Source organism: Castor canadensis, chromosome 5 (genome assembly GCF_047511655.1).
Source record: "Castor canadensis chromosome 5, mCasCan1.hap1v2, whole genome shotgun sequence".
In the NCBI taxonomy this organism is placed as follows: Eukaryota; Metazoa; Chordata; class Mammalia; order Rodentia; family Castoridae; genus Castor; species Castor canadensis.
The window spans coordinates 50,259,889-50,285,846 of record NC_133390.1 but is presented as its reverse complement, the minus strand read 5'-3'; the positions used below and the strand labels follow the sequence as shown (position 1 = coordinate 50,285,846).

The 25,958-nt window shown below is 35.6% G+C and overlaps 1 protein-coding gene across 19 annotated transcripts in view; it reads left to right on the top strand.

The window, feature by feature from the left end:
- Positions 1 to 25,958, top strand: part of Abi3bp (ABI family member 3 binding protein) — a 242,276-nt gene that overhangs the window by 117,453 nt on the left and 98,865 nt on the right. For all 19 annotated transcript variants that reach the window (XM_074073008.1, XM_074073007.1, XM_074073003.1 and 16 more), the window contains exons 10-19: positions 2,702 to 2,779; positions 4,648 to 4,722; positions 5,437 to 5,511; positions 6,683 to 6,754; positions 7,303 to 7,377; positions 17,234 to 17,296; positions 18,415 to 18,489; positions 19,040 to 19,114; positions 20,106 to 20,180; positions 25,799 to 25,840. In XM_074073008.1, the coding sequence (XP_073929109.1) occupies positions 2,702 to 2,779; positions 4,648 to 4,722; positions 5,437 to 5,511; positions 6,683 to 6,754; positions 7,303 to 7,377; positions 17,234 to 17,296; positions 18,415 to 18,489; positions 19,040 to 19,114; positions 20,106 to 20,180; positions 25,799 to 25,840 (705 nt within the window). The remainder of the gene's footprint in view (positions 1 to 2,701; positions 2,780 to 4,647; positions 4,723 to 5,436; positions 5,512 to 6,682; positions 6,755 to 7,302; positions 7,378 to 17,233; positions 17,297 to 18,414; positions 18,490 to 19,039; positions 19,115 to 20,105; positions 20,181 to 25,798; positions 25,841 to 25,958) is intronic.

The window sequence follows — 25,958 nt, the reverse complement described above, 5'->3', positions numbered from 1 at the left end:
TAGCTCAGCGGTAGAGTACCTGACTAGCATGCATGAGATCCTGGGTTTAATCACCAGCATTGCAAAAAAATTAAAAATCTTATTGTATATATTTAAGGTATCCAACATGTTTTGATATGCATAGTTAAATAGTTATTATAGTCAAGCCAACTAGCATATTCATCCTCTCATACAGTTACCTACAATGAATACCAGGGTGCAAATATATCTGAGTTGCCGGTTTTCTTTCTTTTGGGCATATACTCATCAGAGAGATCACTGGGTCATATGATAACTTTATTCTTAATTTTTCATGTCAACTTCTACTACTTTCCATAATGATTGTACCAATTTATATTCCTACTAATAGTGCGTGTTTCTTTTTCTCTACAACCTTGTTATTTCTGGTATTTTCAATAATAGCTATCCTAACAGGAATGTTAACCTTATTATGATTTAAATTTGCATTTCTCTGATTATTAGGGATTCTGAGAACATTTTCATATGCCTGTTGATCATTTTTATATCCTCTTGGAAAAATTTCTATTGAGGTCCTTTGCTCATTAGCCAAGATATTTGGTTTTTTTCCTATTGTTTTATAAAACATTTTTACTTTTAATTGACACATAGTGATTGTACGTATTTATGTGACATTCCAACGTAGGTATAGAATGGATAACAATCACATCAGGGTAATTGGAATACCTATCACCTCAGATATATGTAATTTCCTTGCATTGGAAACATGCCACATTCCCTCTACTAGCTATTTTGAAATATTAAATTAATTGTCATTGAGCATAGTCATCCTTTCTGAGTTGCATGAGTTCATTATATATTTTGGATATTAAGTCCTTATCAGAAACATGGTCTGCAAATATTTTCTCTCAATCTGTAGGCTGCTTTTCATTTTGTTTATCATTTCTTTTGCTGTGTGGAAACACTGTTTTTTTTATACTAAGAGGGGACAGGCATAAACTGTTTTTTATACTACCAAGGGAGAAATAAACTTTCCTGAAGTTAATTATCACAGCAGTTCAGAATAGTCATATTTCTTGAGGGAATAAATCCTAAAAATAATACCCCATTTCAGCAGAGCCCATCAGGGGACATCAAGAGCTGTAATGGCTTTTGTTCTAAGAACACATGGTGTGAATAATGAGAGAAATAAACAAGAAAGCTAGGATTACACACACATTTTCCAAGGGACACGCAAAGGGTTTGCCAAACCCAAGACTTAGCTTGCCAAACAGTAAGGGAAACAACTCTGCTGAAAAATGTACAGAAGAATAATGGAGGAAAAGGGATTTCCTGAGGTTTAGGCCACATTTGGATGCATTTTACCTTTCCGTTGTCAAGATTGCAGTTGTACATAGTGTAGGTGAATGCCCATGGAGTTGAGGAGATACCAAAGTACCCCATTTAAACATCTCCCCCAGCTCCCGATTTCTCTTACGACTTTCTGTCTTTAAGTCCATTTGAAATAAACAAATATTTTTGTGCCCACATTAAATAAAAACAAGAAAATGACCTTTCTAAGAGTGATATGAACCACAGAAGAAGATTATAAAATTTTCATGTTCAAAACACTTTGAGGAAACAGATCCATTCTCAAAGGGGAAGACTGTCCCCCTGGGAATATCTGGAAATGTCTGTAGATATTTCTGGTTACCCACAATGTGGAGTGTTGTTGGAGTCCAATGCATAGAGGCCAGAAATGCTGCCAACCAATCTATAGTAAATAACACTGTGGCCAACAACCCTTGCCAAAAAAACAAAAAAACCCAAAAACAACAACAACAACAAAAAACAGCCCTATCTAGCTTCAAGTATCAATAATTCCAAAATTAAGAAACCCAAGGACTCTAAAACAAATCCTATCTTATTATTTAATCATCTCTAGATGGTATGATTCTTTAATGCTATTAGATTTATAAAATACTATAAGCGGGTCACTGATTTGGCATGCTAAATATCTGAATGGAGTTAGCCCCAAGTACATTTTAAAATCAGAGAATGTCTTAACCACCAGGAAATTCTAGTTTATAAATATACTTTCTTTGAAAAACAGTACCTAAATTTTAGAAGGGCATTTCCCTTATAGTTGCATAAAGAGGAAAAGGAAAAAATAAAGATTCCATTCTTTGCACTGAATTCCCACAGAGAATGAAAGAGAAGACCTATGTTAAAATGTGGCTTACATCAAATTTACTGTTGGTGATTTTTTTTTGCTAGAATTTTGTTCCAAACAACTTATCTTTCTGTGTGTTATTTGTGTTTTCAAAAATTTCAGTGTAGCTATCTTTTCTATTTTTACCATGTATAATAATGGAGAATATCTACTTACTGATGTTTTTTATAAAGTTAGGAGTACTTGAGTATAAAATGCTGAGGAACACTTACAGTACAAACTATGTCTTCCAGAAACTTTATGAATCAGAATGTTAAGATTTATCCAAGTACTTTACTGTGATTTTTTTTGTTCATTCCAATGGCAATTTAGGTCTAAAGAATTATGCAATAAGAAGAAATTTTGAAGTCTCTCTTCTACTCAATATTAGTCCCTGGTAGAAATGCACAGTAAAGCTGGCTGGCTGGTAGAAAGGGATATATAGATAGATTAATTTAAAAAAATAGTTACTTGATTATGTTTTGAATACGGTATTTTTAGACATGGTTTTATGACGAAATGAGGTAAATTATTTGTCTTGTTACTTTTTAGCGAAGAATGAAACCTTGGCATTACCTGCTGAATCTAAAACACCAGAGGCTGAAAAAGTCCCTGCACAGCCCATAACAGGTAATAAGATCTCTATGTTGACATTGAGAAAAGAAGTAAGGTATTTCTTCATACAGTAAATGATCTACAAGTCTACGTGTGTGTGTGTGTGTGTGTGTGTGTGTGTGTGTGTGTGTGTGTGTGAAGGGCCAGTAGGAAATTCATTTTGATCTTAAGCACAAAACAATAGTGAATTTTAGGTCTTGTTTGGGAAAAGAGCAGATAAAAATTAGCAATTGAATCACATAACTGATATGTAAGATGGAAGCTGTATTTCCCACTCTAAATGAAAGTTGATACATAAACACTGAAATAGTTTCACAGTAAAATGTCATAACATAGGTTTGGTGCTTTCCTTTTATATGAAGACCTGACACTACTTTTCATTCCTTTACCTTCATAACTGGCCAGTTTAGCAAAATGCCTTATATCCCTCACAAATCCATAACTTAATAGCTATGAAAATATACTAGAATATTTTAGAAACAAATGTCTCTAGGAGAATAATAACTTTAATGTACAGCATGTATACCAGCTCAGTAAAAAATCTTTTGAAGAATAAAAAGAGTAAGCATTGTCCCTATTGTTTATTGCAAGCACTCATTGTTTTTCTAGAATGAAACTACCCAATCTAGTCCACTGGGGACACATTAATCTCTGAAGTACAGAATTTTCACCAGAGTAATACCAGCTTATCTAGTACTTTATGAAACAAACATCTGGCAAGAATTCCCCATAATTCACATTTAGTATTTAACTCCCATCCAAAGCGAATTTTTTTAATCCATAAAATTGCTATAACTTTAGATATTGGTAATAGTTCCTCTGTACTAAATGTTTGGGTTTGTAACTTGTCAAGAAAAGATTGGTGGGATAATAAAGTAACTTCAAGAAACAAATTGACATCATATGTTTCTGACAGAGCAAGTGAGTTTGGTCCTGCCTCAAGAAGAGCAATGGACCTTCATTCTACCTTCATTGGGCAAAGGAAGGAACTTCTAGAATTGCTAGAATAATCCGTTTGGATGAAATTCTAGGTGATTTCTGATTTCAGTGTAATTGGTCAATATAAAGAAAAGCCTAAGCATGACCCAGTGAGTGACTCCAAGTCCTTTTCTGCCTCAAAGATTCTACCCATTTTTCCAAATTATGCTTTCTTTTCTTGGCACAGTGTGTGATGAGAGTCCACAGATTTCTTAATTTTTTTGCCAAACCCTCAGAATTTTTCACTTCAGAAATATTTAGGCAACCACTACAACTTATTGTTTAGTATTGTGCTTATTTCATGTCCTCACCCTGCAGAATTCTAGTATTTTCTAGCTCATGATTCATTCCAGATCTCAGTAACTATAGCTCATATTTTTCCAGCATTATTTACCTGAGGTCTTCATTGTCTTTGATCTTAGCAGCATTTATTTAATCCTAATCATATTTTCAACCCACTCCTAAGCTTTGTTGAAGTGGGTTGAAAGTGGTTTGAGAAAGAAACCTAGTAACGTAATAACTCTAAGTAAACCTTTTAACCTTGGGTCAGTCTTTTATTAGCCCATTTATTCATTTATTTAAAAAATTGTATCATGTGCTTGTGGATTCCAGGCACTGCACTAAGCCCTGGAGGTAAATAAAAAAATTAAAAATTATGGTAAGTGCTTTAATGGAGACCAGTTTGGTGTGCTTTTGTGGAGCACATAGAAAATCACCAAACCCAACAAGAAAGTTAGCCAGACACCTGTGGCAAGCCAGGGCATCTAACATTAGGAACTTGAAAAGAAATGGGCTATATGAGTATCACTTATTAATTCTAAAGCCAAAAAAAAAAAAAAAGCTGTTTCATGGTCTTTGTTGTTTCATCATCTTAGCTTACAGTTTTTTTTTTTTTTACCTTTCAGTGACTCCTGAAACAGTTCCAAGAAGCACTAAACCTACTGTGTCTAGTGCATTAGACATTTCAGAAACAACACTAGGTAATTCTAAGAAGTATTTTTTAAGAAGAAATAAAGTAATAACAACAGCAACAACAAAAAATCACCCAACATTCATAGCAAAGCAACTCAATTGCTTTAGCCTGCCTCTCCCTCCCTTCCATCTCCTTTCCCCGATTTCCCTGTCTTTTTTTCCCTCCCTCCAGGCAGTAACCTTTCTATTTCTTGGAACAATTCCATTGAAGAGTTAACAACATGGCAGATATGGATGCTAGATGCTAACTGCATGCTCATTTTGGGCTGGATAGACAGAATGCCAGCCTTTCAACCTCAGAGATGGAGGGTGGAGGGAACCTGGAAGTCTTAACTCTAGATTTTCTGTTCAGGCTGACTTTTGAAAATCTTGTGCATACTAAACATGGAGAGAATCCTCAGAGAATTATACTTTTTAATGAGAATTTCACAGCATTCATGTTAGCTGCTGTCCTACCCCAAAGAATCTAACTTGCTTTTGTGGTTTATTCTCTTTCCCTGAAGAAAAGGAGCAGCGTGTATTTTGTTCTGCACTTGTGATGTTGATTTTCTACAAGATTTTAACAGCTATGTAACTGTTTCAGGGAAAGTCAGTTCTTTCCATGAAAGGCATCAACTGCTTGTTGCACAAGTCTGTGTTATGAAGCATGAGTCTCTGTGCATGATCATGGTTGGTCAAACTCCAAGTTAAGGTGCTGCTAACCAAATTCTTCTTTATTGTAGTTCTCAGTGGAAGGACCCAGGAAACATCACAAACTATCCTAATACCTAAGTTCGAATTGCCACTGAGTACTCTAGGTAAAAATTATTAAACACTGTGGCTTCATTATGATCTTGAAATTTTATGCATACTTGTCCATTAGCTAATTCATTCAAATTCATCTCGTCACAAGAAAATAGGGACAAATGGTTTATAGAATGAGTTCCCCAACATTCAAGCTGTTAAATGTGGATTTAAAAGTCATGCTGGGCACCAGTGGCTCATGTCTATAATTCTAACTACTTTGGGAGGCTGAGATCAGGAGGATTGTGGTTCAAGGCCAGCCTGGACAAATAGTTCACAAGACTCCATCTCCAAAACAACCAGAGTAAAATGGACTGGAGGAGTGACTCAAGTGGTAGAGTGCTTGCTTTGGAAGTGCAAAGTCCTAAATTCAAACTCCAGTCCCACAAAAAAAGAAACAAAATAAACAAACAAAAAAACTGTATAATTTAGAATATTAAAGAGGCCTTCCCTATGACAAATCCACTGGTAGTTTTTCTTTTTGGCGGCCATATTTCATAATATATTTGATTCTTTTCATTCAGAATCATGATGTCACTAAACAAGTTGATATGTTCTGTATTTTTTCTAAATGTTTATACTCAATTGTCTATCTTGACAGAGAAGGTATATTTATGATATTTCTGCAAACCCCTTAGAATTTTTAGGATTTCCTTGAAGGTAATATCAAAACATGGAGGAGCTTGTATATAAAGCTATGTGGTTACCAAACTTCTACTTTTAAAAGCTATTAGATGGATATTTTCTAGATCAAACGTGTTTAGTGCTTGGATTGAATTTAAATGAAAGTACACATTAATATAGCTGAAGAAAACAAGAAACTAGCTTAATAAGGGTAGAAATAACAGCCCAAATACCTCAAATTTAGTTATTATGAAAATTTGAAAAGATATTTTATGCCTGGTGTGGAGGCATACATCTATAATACGAGCACTTGGGAGGTTGGAGGAAGGACTGCATTTTAAAGGCCAGCCTGGGTTATATAGTGAGACCCTGCCTATAAGTAAACAGATATTTTATTATCCTACATTGAAACATGGAAGTAGCAAATACCACTAAAGATTCCTTACTTGATGTAAAATAGTTGCCCTCTCGTGTTTGTTGTTTTTGCAATCTTGAGATTTAAAAAAATCTCTCTCTGTTAATTTTAATAGGTCATAACTATCCTTGTGTGTTTCATTACAGCTCCAAAAAGGCTTCCAGAGTTTCCTGAGGCAAAAACAACCTTCCCTGTTGAGAAACCTGGGGGTACCTTGGGTAATAAAAAATGCCTTGTATTTGATATTGAGAATGGGGTTGGTGGGTTGGGTGGAACTCAGTAATAGAATGTTTGCCTGATAGGTGTGAAGTCCTGGATTTGAAAAAAAAAACATAGTGGTGATCGCTTAATTCTGTAGGACACATTTTCTGGGTCCTATCTCTGCAAACCTCAATGAACTTAAGAGTTCAGTTCACTAGAGAAAATAACGGTTGATTTGATTAAGAGATGAAGAAGAAAAATCTTATCTGGTTCGATTTTCTATAAATTCAGCAAAAATCATCAGTTTAATTCCACATAACCATGTTGATTAGTTTTCTGTTTTTAAAAATGTGGACAGTGTGACACCAAACCGTAGTATCTCCTTAGCCACTAATCAAATGCTCTCTGGATTGGTGCACATTTATTTCTTCTTAATACAATGATTTTAGTATGAGCCTTTTATTGTACTCTTCTGGTAGCCACTTAACCATACTGGCACCCTATTTCAGTCCTTTTCTCCCCTAAAACAAATATCCAGCAAATATTCCATTTCTTTCCAATATAGCTTCAAGTGGAAAGCCAAAGATGGTACCTACAGCTAAAGCATCTGAAGATTCCAGGATTGTGCAGCCTCAAACTGGTAATTGTATTCTACTAAAAAAACAGATTAGATTCTAAAATCTGCAAGGATGTCATGATATAGAGGAAATATTCCAAGTTTTTAGAGTTAATAACAGAGCTTGGGTCCAGTCCTGGCTCACCAACTAACAATGTAACATAGCATTTTTTTCTTCTACTTTTCTGAGCCTTGGTTTCTTCTTTTGTAAACAATGGCTTCTTTTCTTTTGAGAATCCTTATGTTCTACCACTAAAATTAATTGAGATAGGGTTTTTTAAATTTTATATTTTCCTATATGTTCTTTCTTTGATGTCTAGCAGTCAACTAAAGAAGAGAGTATTTTGCATATAAGAACCAGGCATGGTAGGTAGTTTATGCCTGAAGTTCTAGCATTTGGGAGGTGGAAGCAGGATGGAGAGTTTGAGGCCATTTTGAACCTGGGCTACACAGTGAGTTCCAGGACAACCTTAGCTGGCTACATAGCAAGTCCCTGTGTCAAAAAAATGGTTTTTTTTTCCTCCATGATTGTTTTTTTGTTTTTCATGAGCTTTCTAGTTGTGACTTTATTTTGAGTACATATGTATTTTGTTCATGTAATGAAGTTAGATCCACCAACATTTTGTGGTATTCCCCAGACAGAGCACAGGACAGGGTTTAGGAAGGGGTGGAGAATGAACCCCAGACACACAGATGTTAAATTATCTTTCTTCAGAAAGTGTCCCCTATGTTATAACCCCAAAGCTGAAGATGAAAGGGACCTAAGAGAGAATCAGATCTAAGCAAAAGATACCAGATGACACCAAATTCCGTGCTCATGTCGAGGCCTTTCCTAGTTTCCTTACTTGAAAGATGGCACCACAGCTGTCAGCCAGTCCACAGAACCCTCAGATTTGATCTTTCTAAGCCTTCTTTCCTTAATCTTACTTTGACTGCAAAACTCTAATGCAATTAAAGTGGGTGGTAAAGTGAGAGCAAACGCACCATCAGCAGTCCAGCTTGCCTGAGAGTGAAACCTGAGTTCTGGTTGGAGATTCATTCTGACCCTCTGATTCCATCATTGATCATGCAGTGCAACTCCACTGAACTAATGGGACAGCATCCAGACAGGGGTACATGTGATGGCCTGTGAGTGCACCATAGCCCTCCACATCCCATCAGATTGCCACATCTTCCAACAAATCATTTTTTGGGTCCCTGGACTAAATAAGCTTGTAGTTTCCTTTTATTATTAAAGAACAAATCACTAACACCTCAAGGAAGCCATTTATGTAATCCCTAGATTTGTTTGTTTGCTTGTTTTAGCAGTGCTATTGGATTTTGAGCTGAGGGACTTACATTTGCTAAGTATGCACTCCACTACTTAAGCCACATGGCCAGCCCTCATTTGCTTCATTTTGGGATAGGGTTTCACATTTTTGCCCAGGGCTGACCTTAGACCAAGGTCCTCCTCCCAGTGCCTCCTGTATAGCTAGGATTACAGAGATATACTCCTACATCTGGCTTGTTTGTTGAGATAGGGTCTCACTAACTTTTCCATGGTCTGGTTTGGAACTGTTATCCTCTCAATCTCTGCCTCCCAGGTAGCTGGAATTACAGATGTGATCAACAGTACCTGACCCCTAGGTCGTGAGTTACAAATAAAGCCTGAGTTGAACCAAGCACTGGGGGAGCTGGAGAGACTGTTAAGTAGTGAAGATTGCAGAACCAAACAGTGACAAAAATAGAAGATATGAAAAAAACCTAATAAGGGAAAGATTTGTTTTGCTTTTAATCCTAGAAAAGGAATATTCTGGTTATGCCCTAATAGATTGTGGATAATGGCTAATAGAACAGGAACATTATTCATCTGCCTCATGATAGGTTGCCAGGGAACTTAGAATTTTTGACTTTCAACTCTTTGAGTTGGGACTTGTCACAGGCTGCAACAGCAGTTTAGTGAGTGATGCTTGCAGCATGAGTTGCCCCAGAAATTTACTAGCCTGCCCTTATGATATTTAATTTGTGTATCTCTGCTACTAAATATGATCCTTGGAGCAACAGGAGTGTCATTGCCTGGAAGTCTGTTAAGAAGAAAGTAGTCTCCTCTCTAGGGCTGTTCAATCAGGATCTGCTATCTAACAACAACCCCACGTGATTTGTATGGGCTGTGAAGGTTGAGAAGCACCACTTATCATTGTATTCTGTAATATTTCACATGGTGCAGCTAAGAATCATTAGGAGAGTCATTAATAGAGCAGTAGGTGAATCAATAGAAATTGATTCTTTCATAAAGAAAGCAAAAAATAGCATATCTCTTGTTTCTAGTAGTGTACATTGCATCTATCTACACTATAAATATTCTGTAACATCTTTCTTATTTGTGTTACGTTTATATTTTATTTCCTCATTTCAACATATATGATTATTTGTTTTATTTTCTAGTTACTCAGGTAGCTTCCTATTGCAGGTACTTTCAGAATTAAGAGATGGAGATAGTGCTTCAGTGGTGGCTCACAAAACCATTAGGCCCCATTTTAGCTGTTCTGTCCATTAAAGAAAAAATATTCTTGCTGATACTAATGCATTATTATAGCAAACTCAGCACATTTTGTTTTCTTAGTCACCATGTGATACAACTATACTTACTATATCAATTTCCCATCCAAACACCAGAACACCTGTGGTTGCATATAATTAGGTTTGTTTAATTATTACAACAACACAGACTCTGAAGAACAGGAGGATCCCTTATAGGATATTAGAAAAGACTTACTGCAGGACTTTTGTCTTGTGTTAAGTGATTGGCTGAAGGGTCTAAGAAAATGTAGCTTTGCTCTGGACTAGGTATAGTCAGAAAGTAAGAGTAAGTGTGAACAAATAGCTTCCTAATTCTTAACTAGAAGGCAAGATGAGCAGAATTCAAGCTAAGGCTGTGATTGGTAAAGAAGCGCAAATTACCTATGTTAGTAAGAATATGGAGAAGTTTGAGGTTTAGATCTGTATTCTACATGATCCCAGACTAGTCTTGATTTTGTCTCGATCCATTGGTATCTTGTCTACTATTCCTGTTCTTTGAAATTGTTGACACTCAACAGAGGAACACCACAGCCTATCTGTGGGTTCCAGTCCAACTCCTGGCTGCTCTTCTCTTGAGCAATTATTAAATATGATTTATCATTTCCATTAACAAAATTTATTCTGCTTTGGCATTTGGTGGATTTTTTGCCACATTTATATTCTGTATAAAAAATTTAGAATGAGTGCTCTCAAAAAGATTTGCATTTCACTTTTGAATATAAAGGACTATTTGAAAATTCTAACTTGCAATCTGGTTGTTGAAATCTCTGGGTCATTTCAATAGTTTTTGGCAATGGTTGAAAAGGATATTTAAAGTTTGGAGTGTTCCAGGAAATCTGAGATGTGTAATCACCAAATATTACTCTTCCCCACTTTCAGTCAGTTTGCCCTTAATCTTTCATTAGTGATGCATTTTGCAATTTCACTATTTGGAATTGCATTTTTTATAAACTTACTATAAAGTATTTTTAAGTGAGGTTGATTTCTTTGGCAAGTCTAATTTTCCATAAAGTGTATAAAGGAAATCATAAAAATGTGCTCTATAGTTAACATACCAGAATGTAAAGGTATTCATAAATTTTAAAAAGAATATTAAAAGGAAGTTAGCCAGAATTTTAGAAACGTTTGAGTGCTTGTGACAGTTATACAGGAAAGCATTCATATTTCTGATGATGCAATAGCATTGGTCCTATGTTTTGTTGGAAGGTGGCCAGTTAACTTCAATCTCAGTGTTTTTCTAGGAGTTCTCAAAAAACTCTCAATACTTTCCACTTCAGATGAATTGTGCATTTGCATGCATGTGATCCACATGCTGTGGGAAAATTTCTCACTGGAATAATGTAATTTCTATTTGTATAGAAGTATTCTTCTAAGAGACTAGGGCTATGACAGCATCATATTGATCCTTCCCAAGCCCCTGGAAGCTGACAGAGTTATTTTTCTTTTATATTACAGAGATGCATGAGGGACTTACCTTTGAATGGGCAGAGGAACAATAGTTAGACACATTCATTTCTTTCCTAGTGTTCTTTCCAATAAACCACTCCAAGTTAAAAGTGAAACAATGACATATAGATTGCTTTGGAGTTTTGAGACAAGCTCTCACAACAGACAGACTTGAACCTTCTCATTGGGGCTACATGCCTTCCAGAAAGATAAGAAATATCAAGTGATATGTAAGAAGCTGGCCAGTCCTTGACGTTTATCCTTACTGTGATCGTGATTGCTAATCCATGAGCTGTGGACTGAGACAGAGCTGTGCTAATGACCAGCTCTCAGAACTTCAGTTTCTCCATCTATAGAAGGAAATCATATGCAAAATTTCCACTGGGTGGTTATAGCTTAAAAACAACATGTATCCATTAATATAATACACAAGGAGGACCCAGTATCACTTCCTTAATACAATGGACCTTACATTGACTGAATTCCCTTTCCTCCATACTTCCCATCCCAAAGTTGCTGAATTGCTGCATACAATAATAGAAAAATAAAATATTAATTGCTTGTTTTATTAAACTACTTAATAAAAGAAAAGCAGGAAGAGAGAAGAAAAAAGACTAGGCTCAAATATATGCAAGCATTCCAAATGATCTTTGGATCATTATTTCACTTGTATAAAAAATTTTAAGAATGGAAAGGATATATGCAGTGTTTCAGAGGTCCTGCAGTCCATTGGGAATAACCTGATGTCCTATGAAGTCCATGACAAGAATGGCAAATTATATCACAGAGCATTTCTGTTCACTTAGGGTGGCAACCTGAATCACTCTGTAAACTGCACTCTGAGGACCTACGTAGACTGTGCAAGTAAAATGATGCTAAGGTCAAATTGCTGTGTTTTCTGTGGGTGTCAAAGGAGAGAGAAGCAGCATAAACGCCGTGCATTTGTCATCCCACAGATGAGGAATGCACATGATTTCTAATGCCCTATGATAAAGCAGGATGTGTGAGATGAAAATGAATTTTTTGTTTCTGGCTTGATAATGCCATCAGTGTTAAGCCTCCTTAGTTTACTCGATTATCCCCTTAAAATGACCAGGAGTTTAGTACTAGGTGGATTTCAAAATCAAATGAAGAAAGTGGTCACAAACCCATGATTCAGTGTGTTTGTTTTTATTCTTGGAAAATCCTTCTGCCTGTTTTCCCCTAAAGTTCCAGACAAACTGAATTCCTCAAATTTCCTGAGACTTATTACTAAAACTTCTTCATCAAATTATTTCCCCTTGAACCATAAACAGTTATCTTTTAGAGACTTCCCTTGACCCTTAACAGAGAATCAAAATGGAGGATGGTCAGCCCCAGTCTTCTCATTACAGTCCACTTTGGGAGCTTCCTGTCAGGTGTCATCCCTAATTGTTCTCAGTGTTAACTTCTTTCTGTACTTTATAGAACTCTAGTAACTTGCAGTATGTACTTAAGCTCTATAATTTAAAGACTCAAAGCTGAACTGGTAACATGCACAAGGAGTGGTATGTTGGTTGGAATGTTTTGGTCACAGGTGTTTTGCTCAGAGCTGTTGAAAAGAAGTAAACTCTGTATTTGGACCTCACTGCCTGCCCTGTGAAGTGTTGATTAGCACAGATCTGGCCCATCCAACTGAATTAAGCCCCAGGGAGGAGAAAAAATAGGAATGAGTAGTGGCGTTAACACTTCAACAGCAGGAAAATAGAATTCTAATGTAGCAGATGGTTTACAGATTCACTGTGGCCTCAGAGATTCATGGCCTCAGGCTTTGATTTTATTTCACAAACATTTTATTGCAGACAGTGTTTTCACAAATTTCAAAACCAAGCATAAAGGTATTTTGTTTTTCCATTTACTGAAGAAAGCATTTGTGTATTTAAATAGTACTGAGAATTCTGTGTGTAATGTGGTGCTTTTCTCTTCTAGCTCCTTACTGTGTTTTTTTATTGCTTCTTCATACATGTCTGTAGAATCATATTTCCATGTTAGAGTTTTATGTGCACACATTTGTATATTATAAAATAATTGAAGGACGTGTTCATTTATTTCCCAAACTAACCCAGAAAGTCATTTATCCTTTCAAAGGGCTGAAACTGCCAATCTGCCAAACTCGTTAATTTGTTTATTGTAATGGATGTCTTGCAGATTAATTTTTTTTTCATTTTTCTTTTATTATTCATATGTGCATACAAGGCTTGGTTCATTTCTCCCCCCTGCCCCCACCCCCTCCCTTACCACCCACTCCACCCCCTCCCGCTCCCCCCCCTCAATACCCAGCAGAAACTAGTTTGCCCTTATCTCTAATTTTTTGTAGAGAGAGTATAAGCAATAATAGGAAAGAACAAGGGGTTTTGCTGGTTGAGATAAGGATAGCTATACAGGGCATTGACTCACATTGATTTGCTGTGCGTGTGTGTTACCTTCTAGGTTAATTCTTTTTGATCTAACCTTTTCTCTAGTACCTGTTCCCCTTTTCCTATTGGCCTCAGTTGCTTTAAGGTATCTGCTTTAGTTTCTCTGCATTAAGGGCAACAAATGCTAGCTAGTTTTTTAGGTGTCTTACCTATCCTCACCCCTCCCTTGTGTGCTCTCGCTTTTATCATGTGCTCATAGTCCAATCCCCTTGTTGTGTTTGCCCTTGATCTAATGTCCACATATGAGGGAGAACATACGATTTTTGGTCTTTTGGGCCAGGCTAACCTCACTCAGAATGATGTTCTCCAGTTCCATCCATTTACCAGCGAATGATAACATTTCGTTCTTCTTCATGGCTGCATAGAATTCCATTGTGTATAGATACCACATTTTCTTAATCCATTCGTCTGTGCTGGGGCATCTTGGCTGTTTCCATAACTTGGCTATTGTGAATAGTTGCAGATTAATTTCATTGAGGATCTACCATGTGTCAGGCTCTAGAATGATAATAAATAATTATATAAGTAATTGGAATACATAATGAACATGATAGAATTTCTGACTCAATGAGGTCTTTTACCTAAGAGTTTATGCCTGTAAAAGAAAATCTTTCCCATAGTAATTGATATTTAGGGAATTTGAATAAAATAAAATAAATTCTTAATTATTTGAAATGCTGTGTGCAATCACATAGGTCTACCAGAGCATTTTCATTGTGTTATTTGCATCTAATTGGTTTTTCAAAGTAAAAATGGACAACTAACAAAACAGAACAAATATGATTTTAAGAAGTTTTAGAGTAAATGGTAGTACAAGTTCTCTCATATCTATTTCCTGAAAAATCTGGGAGTAGAATTTAATTATGATTCCAAGTCATTTTTTTAGAGAAATTAATATTGCTTTTCATAGCGTTTGAATTACCCATTTTACTTATTGCATAGATTTTTTTCCTATGACTTTTGGTCCCATGCACGATCTGTGAATTCAGTATCTGCGATGCTATTTAGTTTCAAATAGCTGTAACATCTTATCCACTAAAGAAAGGGATAGAGGATGTCTGCCTATAAACAAGATATGGTAGCAGGTGGACTACTTAAAATACAGCAGCATTCACCCCTAACTTTTGGGGTTATTTATCAATTTTATACTTGTAATAGTCTTTTAGAAACCAGGCATAACAATATTATGAATTTTACTCTGGCATAGATACATACAAGAATTTTGTAGAGAAATCAAGCACTATGCTTCTTCAAGAACCCAGAGAATTCCATTTCAACACTGTCCTCTCCTCTGACATCTGTAACTTCAGAGTTAAAAGATTTTGCTTAACTCAGGAGTAAAATGAGTTGGTATGCTTCTCAAAGCTGTCCAAGCAACATAAAACTTTGAGTGAGTGGTATTTGTGTGCTTTCAGCATTCTTTTTCTTTACTATCAAGCACTCAAAAATTACAGAAATAGAACTATCAAGGATAGCTATGTTATTTAAATTTTAAGTATGTTTAAGAAAATGCTTGGAAGAGATTTCTGACAATTGGGAACTTCCATGCACAAACCATAATTGCTAAAAGGTGGTAGAAAGAGCTCCCATCCCTAGAAAAATGCCTTGTGGTAACAACTCAAGAGAAGTTGTCAATCTGGTTTGGAACCTCCAGACTGGAAGGGTATTATAAATATGGAAAATAAGTAAAAAGGTGATTAAATATCATCTCTTAGAACAAAAATGCAAACTATGGGAAAACTGATCTGACATCACTAGATGAAAGATTAGGAGTGAGGATAACATAAAGACAATCATGGTGTTTTTCAAAAGCAATAACATAAATTTAAAAAGTGAAGCTATTAATTCATAATTTCTTGCCAGGATGAGAGGGCTAAATACAAATTGATAAACTTTTCCTAACTCAGTTAGATAGAGCACTTAGATAGTTGCTGGGTCCGTAATCTAAACCTGGATTAAAGCAAACCAAAAGGGGGTGGGGGAAGGGGGGAGAAATGACCCAAACATTGTATGCACATATGAATAAAAAAAAATGTAGGTTCCAGAGTTTAAAAAAAAAAAAAGCAAACCAAAGACCAGAAACTGACAGCAATTTTATCCTTCAAAAGATTAATCATTCTTATTCAACCTTCTAAAATTGCAGTTAGGAAAACTTTATATTACCTTAAAACTTTACAATATAATAGATGTATTCTCAGGATATATGCATATTTTAACTCAAGATACTCTATTTTTGAAGCATTGGTAAAGGGATTCGCCTTTCAAAATTGAAATGTGTTTCCTGCCTCATTATATGGGGTACAACATAAGCTGTTCTCTACTTTCAGACTAGGTCATACAACCTAATACCTTTCTTACAGCTTCAACCAGAAAATCTTAAATTGTACTGAATTATAAGTATCTCCAATGAATAAAACTTCCTGTGAGCTCCCTCTTTTTTAGTTTATTTCTGTACACCAATTTGAATGAGCAAGGAAACAATGTCTACCTCCAAATAATTCCTACTTTCTCTACTTCTTTCCACAGTGACAATTTTTTGTGCACAAAAGTATTTTTAATGCTGTTTTTACTAATAGGTTCAACTCTTAAGTGAACATGAAAATCATCCCTACATTGAAATCATTCAATCTTTATGTTTGAATTCATCACACTTTCTTCATCTTATTTAGAATATAAAATTGTTCTTTAAATTCACTGAGATGGTAGAGGGCTCATGGCTCCATGGAGGAACACAGAAAGTAAGCTGTCTCTTAGTAAAATGGTAGGAGAGAAGGTGCCAAAAAGAGTCTGGGTCTTGGTCCTGCTGTTCCTGGTCTTGCCAATGGAGTAGCAAACGCAGTGAACTCGACAATTCTGGCATGTGACCACTGGCAATTGTCTTCACTGCTATAAACCTCAACTTCATTATCTAGAAAGTCTTTAAAGTGAGGATAATGTCTCAGGAATGTTACGTAAGCTGATTTATGAGAAGATACTGTGTGAACTATCAAGTGCTGTGCACATGTAAGGTATCATCATGGTAACTTTTACTAAGCAGAAACACTAAGCGGTAGACTTTGTGCAAATAGCCTCAATGTGGCTGCTGTTTCCTTCTTTAGAAATCTCTCTCCAAGCTGCCATTTGACTGTGTATGTTTATGCTCATTGAAACTCTTTGATTTAGAGCTGGCTTCACTCCATTATAAATATAAAGCACTATGTTCACATTACCCAGAGGCCAGTGCCAGGGCTTGCTGTACAAAATCCTACAGCTCAGAGCAAGAAAGCCCAAAGCTAACACAGTGGTGTAATTGCTAACACTGCAGTGACAAGACCAGCAACAGAATGCCAAACCCACCAGAAGCTACATAAAACTGTCCTTCATCCAGCTCTATCATAGCTCATGAAATCTTTCAAAATCAATCAAATTAACATCTCTTTTGTTTTATCTTTTTTTTAAAGCAATTTATGATGTTTTCTCAAGCTCTACAACTTCAGATGAGCCTGAAATAGAGTCCCACACAGGTATACCTAACCTTTCAATTATGTCTTTGGATTCCAGGTGTTCACACAACATCTGGTGGTTGTCCATGCGGTTTTTGCAGAATGAAGACGTGTGCTCTCTAGAGCTCAGCAAGGGGCCTTTCTACTGAGGGATGGCTTCTTTATTTTCATCAGTGAATGAGCTCTGACCCATAAGACAGATATAGATGATGGAGTTGCTGCTAAGGGGAAGTAATATAATGGTTTGTCATTCTATTGTTCAGAATCATTCTAAGAAGCTTTAGATTCTTAAAGGTTTTCTATAGAGCAGTGGTTCTCAAATGAGGGTGTTTTTGGATCCCCAAATCACCTCCCCACTGGGGACATTTAGCAATGTCTGGAAAACATAGGGTTGTCACGGCTGAGGGAAATGCCATTGGCATCTGGTGCACAGAGATCAGGTATGCTACGAAATCCCTGTACTGTACAGGACAGTTTCCCATCACAAAGAATTACTGGGCTTAATTGCCAATAGTGTGAAGGTGGAAAATGCTCTCCTGGGACAGCCACATCATTTATTTGTCTACAGAAGTTCAGGTGAGTCTGATCTTTGGCATTCACTTACCAATGCATGTCTCACTCACTCTGCCATTTCCTTGTTAGCAAGGCTTTATTAAGCACCTACTAAATTAGGTACCATAGAAGATACAAAGTAAGACTGGTGTCTTCCAAATATAAACATGTGTCTAATATTTTTCATGTGTAGACTCCTCTCAGCATTATTTGTATCACAATAAGTAAAGGGGAAACATTTTAAACAACAGAAATTAAAAAAAAACAAAATAGAATGCTCATAGAGGGTTCAGTTAGTAGTTATGAAACAGAAGAGAAGAAACCAAAATAAAACAGGTGAAAACCAGCTGAATGTGAGAAGCACTGCTTTATCACAGCTTCTGATACTTAGAGTACCTATGTTTTTGAAAATGAGCTCATCTTCAAACCCTAATGAATCACTGGTTTAAAAGTGTTGGTCAGCAATCACTCACTCAAATGTTCTTGATATTTTCCCTCATATGAGACATAATTTATTACTCATAAATTTGTATTTTATTCCTGGGGCTTTCTACTGATTTTGTAAATGTTGACATTTATTCCAACAGCAACAAGTGATCCTATTCTGGAATCTGTCCCACCTAAAACTTCTAGAACTCTTGAACAGCCAAGGGAAACACTGGGTAATGTTTTTAACAGAAAAATTGTGCTTTGTTTCCATTAAAAAAGTCATGTGAATGCCTTTCTTCAAAATGACCATTTCATTCCATCCCATTTAATCATTGCTCTCTTTCCTATTCCTGAATATACAAGTATAATATATTTGTAATACAAGCTTCTTTTATATTCCATTTTGGTGTATCTATCTGTCTCTCATATACTGAACTATAATAGATAATATTTTCCTCATCTTAAAGTTGTAAAAGGCTTTGAAACTGCATGGACATTTTCATTTTCTCCACTTTCTCATCTCATGTGTTTGTGGCCTATGTCACCTCACTTCCCATGCATTGAATCTGCCTGGAGTCAGCTACTGAAAAACTATCAATCTAGCTTTTTCCCCCAATTTAATTTATGATTTCTACCACCAGCTTCCAAGACAACATGCATTTTTTTATCCTTAACCATGTAGTTGTAGCATGTGCTATACACCATCTAAAAGCATGTTAAAATTCTTAAAATATCTCATTTTAACTGGGATTATTTGACAAGATGGGGTGTTTCTGCTTTCAGCTCCAAGTGAAATACCATTTTCTCCTCTAAAAGTGGAAACCTTTACCAGTCCTGAAATGCAACCTACAACATCTGGTAACTAATGAAATTTGTGTATCTGTATGCATTGAAAGAACAGGTAAAATGACAAAAAGGACTCAGTCATATTGGTCTTTTCAGAATATTTTCAATACTAAACATTTTTCTTTATTCTCTACCTTGAAATTCCTCAGAGAATTGAGTCATCTCATATGCTTAGCCTTATGATAAACCTCAGTCAGTTTCCATAATCTTGAAGCCTATATATTTTGAAGAACATTTCTTTATTTCCCTCAACTTTGTCAATCAGAAAATGGCATCAGAAGTATAGATGATAAATTGCTTTAAAATACATTCTCTTCTATTAAACACATTTAGATATAACTTGGTCAAAGTATTTCATCCAGAGTAGTCTCAGTGTAAAGAGCACCAAGTAGTCTTTGCAGACTTGGAAATGATGAAGAAAGATGTGTAAAAGAGGGGTAACAATCTACATTCATAATATGAAATTATTTCAATAACAGAGTGTGTTAATGTCTAGTGAGAATAGTAATAAACTACAAATAAAAGAAGTTCTGAACATTCCATTCTCTAAATCCAAAATGTTTTATTTGTGCATCTACCCTGCTAGTTAATGTTATCCTTTTGAGGTGTGTGTGTGTGTGTTGGTACTGGAGTTTGAACTCAGGTCTTCATACTTGCTGGGCAGGTAGACAACTATTTGAGCCTTGTCTCCAGCCCTTCTTTTGAGTTCTTCATTGTTCTTAATGATTATTTGATTGCACAGTGTATTCTTCAGTTCTTGTATAGAAATTGAAGTTCTCATATAGAATTTTAAGTTCTCATGTAGAAATTTAACTCATTTCGGACCAGTCAACACTTATTTATTGAATAAATACTGTGTATAAAGCACAGTGTTGGGCATTCTAGGAATATAAAGACACAAAAGTAGTTCTTGCACTTGAGAAGATTACACATTTACAGGCACAGTCTGATTGACACTGAGGAATATCATTTATCAAAACTATATTAAATCTTCTTCTTTCAGCTCCCCAGCAAACTACATCTGTCCTTTCTACACCTAAACGACGTCCCAGACCCAAGCCATCAAGAACTAAACCTGGTAAATAAATGGCTCCTTAACTTTTCAGGATATTTAATTCCAAATAGATCGTGTTCATCTCCTTATTGTAAAATAGAAGCTATGTGAGTCTATAGATAGTTTCTTAATAAAATTAGAAATTAATTAATGATTAATAATGCAAGATAGAAACAAAATATCTCTAATAAGATTTTCCTGACATTTTTAATGTAATTTTGGGATAAATCTAGAAACAATTCTTGTTGTCACATCACTATGATCAAGATATGTGCTATCACTCAATTTTTAATGTGCATCTGCATTTAAGTGACTGATGGACTGATGGTTTCTCTTTTGGTGCCTATAATGCTTTCAGTCTTGCACAGGGCAATAGCTGAGATAGGGAGGATACAATTCCCATTTTCAAGTTGCCTATAATTATGAGAGGATGAGACATAATAATGAGAACACAACATAAGGTTATAAAACTTCAGAGTTCATAATATTTGTATAGAAGCTTCAAGAAATAAAGAGTTGAAGATACAGGCCTCAAAATGTGTATAGGATTTGGATGGAAGAAAAGGAGAGAGAAAACATGTTTTACAGTACAGAGTCTGGATGGGTTGGGTAGCTTATCAACCAGGAAGTGATTGTTTCATTGTCAAATAATATAATAACATTTTGTTGGAATCATGCCCAACAAACTGTGTTTGGTTTACTCTAATTGATGGGTTGGGTAGCTTATCAACCAGGAAGTGATTGTTTCATTGTCAAATAATATAATAACATTTTGTTGGAATCATGCCCAACAAACTGTGTTTGGTTTACTCTAATTACATTTGTAATACAAATACAGTTTTATACGATGTATAGTTATAATTTTAAAATATTTTCCCCAAATTTTATTCACTGTGTACTCCAGAACTGACTACCAAGTATGGCAGGATTTTGGAAGGGTCATTCTGTTCCTTCTTGGAGGATACTTTATTATCTCTAGAGTAACTTATTTTTTTCCCTTCCCTCCATCACCACAAAGAACTACATGTTCTGGAACAATTACATCTAAAATTTCTAGAAGTCCTGAACCTACACAGAGGAAGTTGGGTAATAATGATATGTTCTTAGTGGATGTGTTATTTCATCTCACAAGGGAAAATCCAGTACTACAGCTTTTATGTAAAGTCAGTAACTATTCTGAATTGCTCCTATGGACTATACTGAATCTCAAAGACATCAATGTTTGTGAGTGTCTGGCCAATCTTTGTATTTGAGACTGGGTCATATACGTAGGTCTCAATTTTTTTTTTTTTTTGAGTAAGAACTTCAAGTTCAACTTTGGACTTCATTTGAAGAACTGACCTTTTATTTTGATGTTAGTTAAGTTTCTTTGTGCTTCTGATCATGAAATTATACCTATCAGCAAATATTAATTTTTAAAACAGGTCATCCTACACACACCATGTTTAAAGACTTAGATGTAGCTAACAAATATGAAGAGTGAAAAATAATTAGGCTTATTTTTTAAATCAATCTTTGAGTAATTACTGTGACTATTCCATGGCGATGCTTAGGTTAAGTGTATTCTTGAAATGTTTTTCCAAACCAGATGAAAACTCATCAGCTTATTTCCATTAATTGCCTCTCTGTGAATGAATCATGAAATATTGTCTCATGATTTCCACAACTTAACATATATAAATCTAATTTTATGTTTTTCTTTTGGGGTTTTAGACCCTTGAAATATCTACATACTGATTTTCTGATTGTGTGTGGTTTTTTTTAACATAGTTTCTTTGAATTTTAAAGTCCCTCACATCCCAGAAGTGACACATACCAAACCTGGTAATTACCCTGGACTTGTTTTTAATATTTCAAAAGGAGAAGCTAAAAAATTGTCTCATGCAACTGTTTGGTGCAAGAACCTCTGATTTGTATGTTAGTATTTGATACATTTTTCCATGGAAAGTGCAAAATTCAGTGAGATGATCTCATCACAACCAGTCTCTTTGATAGTATCACAGTGTTGCTCTCATCTGTGTGGTGGATAATTATGTTTGTGGCCATCACAGAGAAAACAGAAATACAGTGCTGTGAGTGATTGAGGACCCTCTTGTCTAGGACTACAAAATAGTTTCCAGTACCAAAGTTGAGTGGAATTCTGATTATACTGAGTAACAGCTTTCAGCTAGAAAGAGGAGCAGTGTTTCCACCCTCTAACATTTGGGGCTTCTCAGTTCTCAGGCTGCAAGACTAGAAAGGGCTATATTTTTCTAATGCTCAAGAATTCTTAATTGGGGATGATTTCTGAATACTGGCTTCTGTTTCCCACTTTGGAGATTTTGATGGTGTTTTGCTAAAGAAAAGAAGACTCTTGCAGGAAGGGATTCTTGTCTATTTAACTAAAACAGAGACCATTTCCTGAATAAGGATTGAGAAATGTATTGACTAGACAAATCTTCATATTTTCTATCTATCCAGCATTTACACAATTAGATGTTGATTTATAAGACTAGCTATGGGAAACTTTGTCACTACTTATTGTTATTATTAACTAAGATTTAAACCCTTAGCTCTGGGAAAAATATGTTTCTCACTCTCAGGATTCTGAATGTGCATTTCCATTAATGGCATGTTTACAAAGCAGGGTTATTAAAGCAAGAGATTTTCTCTTAAGTGGGAATGATTTATTTTTGCAATCAAGTGAGTAAGAAGAAAAATGTAACTGCTTAGAAAAATAATTCCCATAGATCCCTCTGAAGAGGCAGTTAGATTTCCAGGTGCAGATGTCAGACTGAACAAAGAAACATAAACCCAAATGTCTTAGCAGTTTAAGTCAAACAGTGCTGATGAGTGTGTAAGAAAGATTTAACATACATTTATTTAAAATATCATTCTTAAAGGGCTTTAAGGTAGTTACTATAATATTTATGTTGTTTTTTGGATAGAAGGCTATTACCAAGTAGGTCAAGAAATATGATTACATATTTGGTCACCAAACTTAAATAAATGTTTCTCCAATATAATCATTTATTACAAGATAAAAGTTGAAACATCAAAAATTTCTTTTAATGTTGATTACAGTTTACAAATAATAAAGTAATTATTAATTTCAGTGGTGTCTATGAAAAGGTTTGTGAGAGGAAATTCATGTACTAATATGAATAAGGATGGAAGGATGTGTTCTTGCTTGTTTCCTTTTAAAATAGAAAAGGTTTTGGGACTTAATGTGTTTTTGTTCCTTTGATTTCTAAACTTTCTAATTACCCAAGAGTATTCACCCTTTTCCTCTAACGGTAAGCATAACAACTTCAGGATCTGCCCTAAACCCCCAATTCAAGGTGACTTTGAGTGCTCCAGGGCAATTTAGAGTACTGACTAGATCTCTGCAAAGCATTATTTCTTAAATTTTACTTATTTTTATTTTAGGGAAGGCCACATTTATAGCTCTCAGAATATTTCTGTTTCTAGCCAAGATTCACAAGAGTACATAAACCACTGAAAGTCTTTTAATTAAAGTTCACTGCCTTTTCCACCTTCTCACACGTCTATTTTTCCATTTCACCTTCCATATAGCCTTCACTGTTTACTTCCACTGTCACTACTGCTGCTGATAGATCACTTTTGCTTATGGGTGTGTCACTACTATTTTGCTATTTATCTGTTATAATCTATTTTCAGACATATTCTTAAGAAACCAGAATTCTATTGTGGGTATTTAAATCACTGCCTTTTAGCTTTGTTCTTTTTTTTTTTTCTTGGTTGTACTAAGGTTTCAACTCAGGACCTGTATTTGCCAGGCGGGTGTTCTACCACAGGAGCCATGCCCCTAGCCCTTTTTGCTTCAGGCATTTTTTTGAATAGGGTCTCACATTTCTGCCTGGGCAAGCCTGGACCGAAATCCTCTTATTTTTACTTCCTGCACATAGCTGGGATGACAGGCACACACTACAACACCCAGCTTTTTATTGGTTGAGATGGGGTCTTGCAAACTTTATACTGGCCTGACCTCAAACTATGATCTGCCTCTGAATTAGCTCGGATTACAGGTATGAGCCACTACGCCCAGCTAGCCTTATTCTTCCTCATATAGCTTTTACTCTTCTATCTTCTCATACAAAGATATTTTTGGTCACAAACATGCAAATGAATGATGCTGCTTCTAAGTACCACTTTGTGCTCTGATGCTTGCTTTCAGAATAAATGGAAATGTCTATCTATATTAGTTGTTATATTTTCTTTTTCAGTTGCTAAAAAAATTTAATTGCTATAAAGTTGCTGTTTAGGAACTATTGTTGCCAGGTATGTTGGCTCAACCTGTAATCCCAGCTACTCAGGAGGCTGAGATCAGGTTTTCAGTCTGAGGCCAGCTTGAGCAAAAATTTAGTGAGACCTCGTATTGACAAATAATCTGAGCATGGTGTTATAAAGCTATAATCCCAGCTAGAAGGGAAGTATAGGTAGGAGGATTTTGGTCCACGATGGCCTAGGCAAACACATGAGATCCTAGCCAAAAAATAACTAAAACAAAAAAAGTGGAGGTGCTCTGGGAAATGGCTCCAGTGCAGAATACCTGCCTAGGAAGTGCGAGGCCATGAGTTCAAATGCCAAAAAAAGAAAAAATAAATCATGGTTATAACATCTTTTTCAGTCATTGCTTCTCCCAAACTTACCATTCTCCCTAGTCCAGAAAGATCAGAGATACTCTTGATACATGCAACTGTCTGAAATGTAGAAGTAGCAGAAGGATTTGAGTTTTGTTAAGACAGTCAGTGAATGCCATATTAATTTCTTACTTTAAGAATAAAAAACAAAGAATCCTTACCTTTTCTTCTATTTGAAAAAAATAGAGTTCCATTTTCTTAACAGAAAAATGATTTTTTCTTTTTTAGAATAAGAAAACTATTAGAAAAACCCTATTCTTTTCAACAACCCCAATAGACATTTTAACTGAATCATATTCAGCATGAAGTATTATTTACTTTCTACTCCTTTTATACTGGAGTGTTGTTTATCTGCCAGGTTATTTAAATCATATTCAGTTTATTCAGTATTTCATGAAATCTGAGACTGCATTTGGATACCTATTGATTTACTAACCAAAAGGGGTTTTCATACATGAATTTGTTTTTTAGCAATATAAGCTAATAACTGTGAGAATACTACAGTATTGGCCCCTTTTGGACTATAAATTTAATTCTTTTGTGAAAGAATGTCAGGTCCAGTCAAGCTGGAGCTCACTCACCATGTCTAACAAAGTACAGATATAGGACCAAGCTTGGTGGCTGTATTGCTTCTTCCTGCTTCCTTGGGTAAACCCAGCTGCCTTGTAAGAAACAGAATGGGAGGTGACAGGAAATTCAGAACAACCTTATAGAGACTACCAGGAGTGCTCTTTAAATTAGTATATCTTCAGCACATAGGAGCAGTTGCCAGAATATTGAGTAATGAGGGCCACAACTAAAGATCACCAGAAAAAATTAGAATTCTCAATCCTTTTATTGTAGTTTGTGGAGAGGTGTGGGGTGAGTGAGCCTCACTGTCACAAGCCAGAAAAATGTAATAATTCATCAAGGAGGGAACACTTTTTGTGGTTAAAAAAATGTTTAATTTCTCTTAAGTCTATTCAGCATCACTTTTGATGTTACTTGCTTTTATTGCAGCCCCAGAACCTCAGTCCCTTCTGCCAGCACAGTCAACGAAAGGTAATGAAGCTTCTTTTAATCAGAGAAAAATGATCCTTAACACCTTCTATGTTCAACCTTGTGCTTAAATTTGGCTTACTTTTAAAATATTTCTTAATTGTTCTTCAGATCTTTTTGT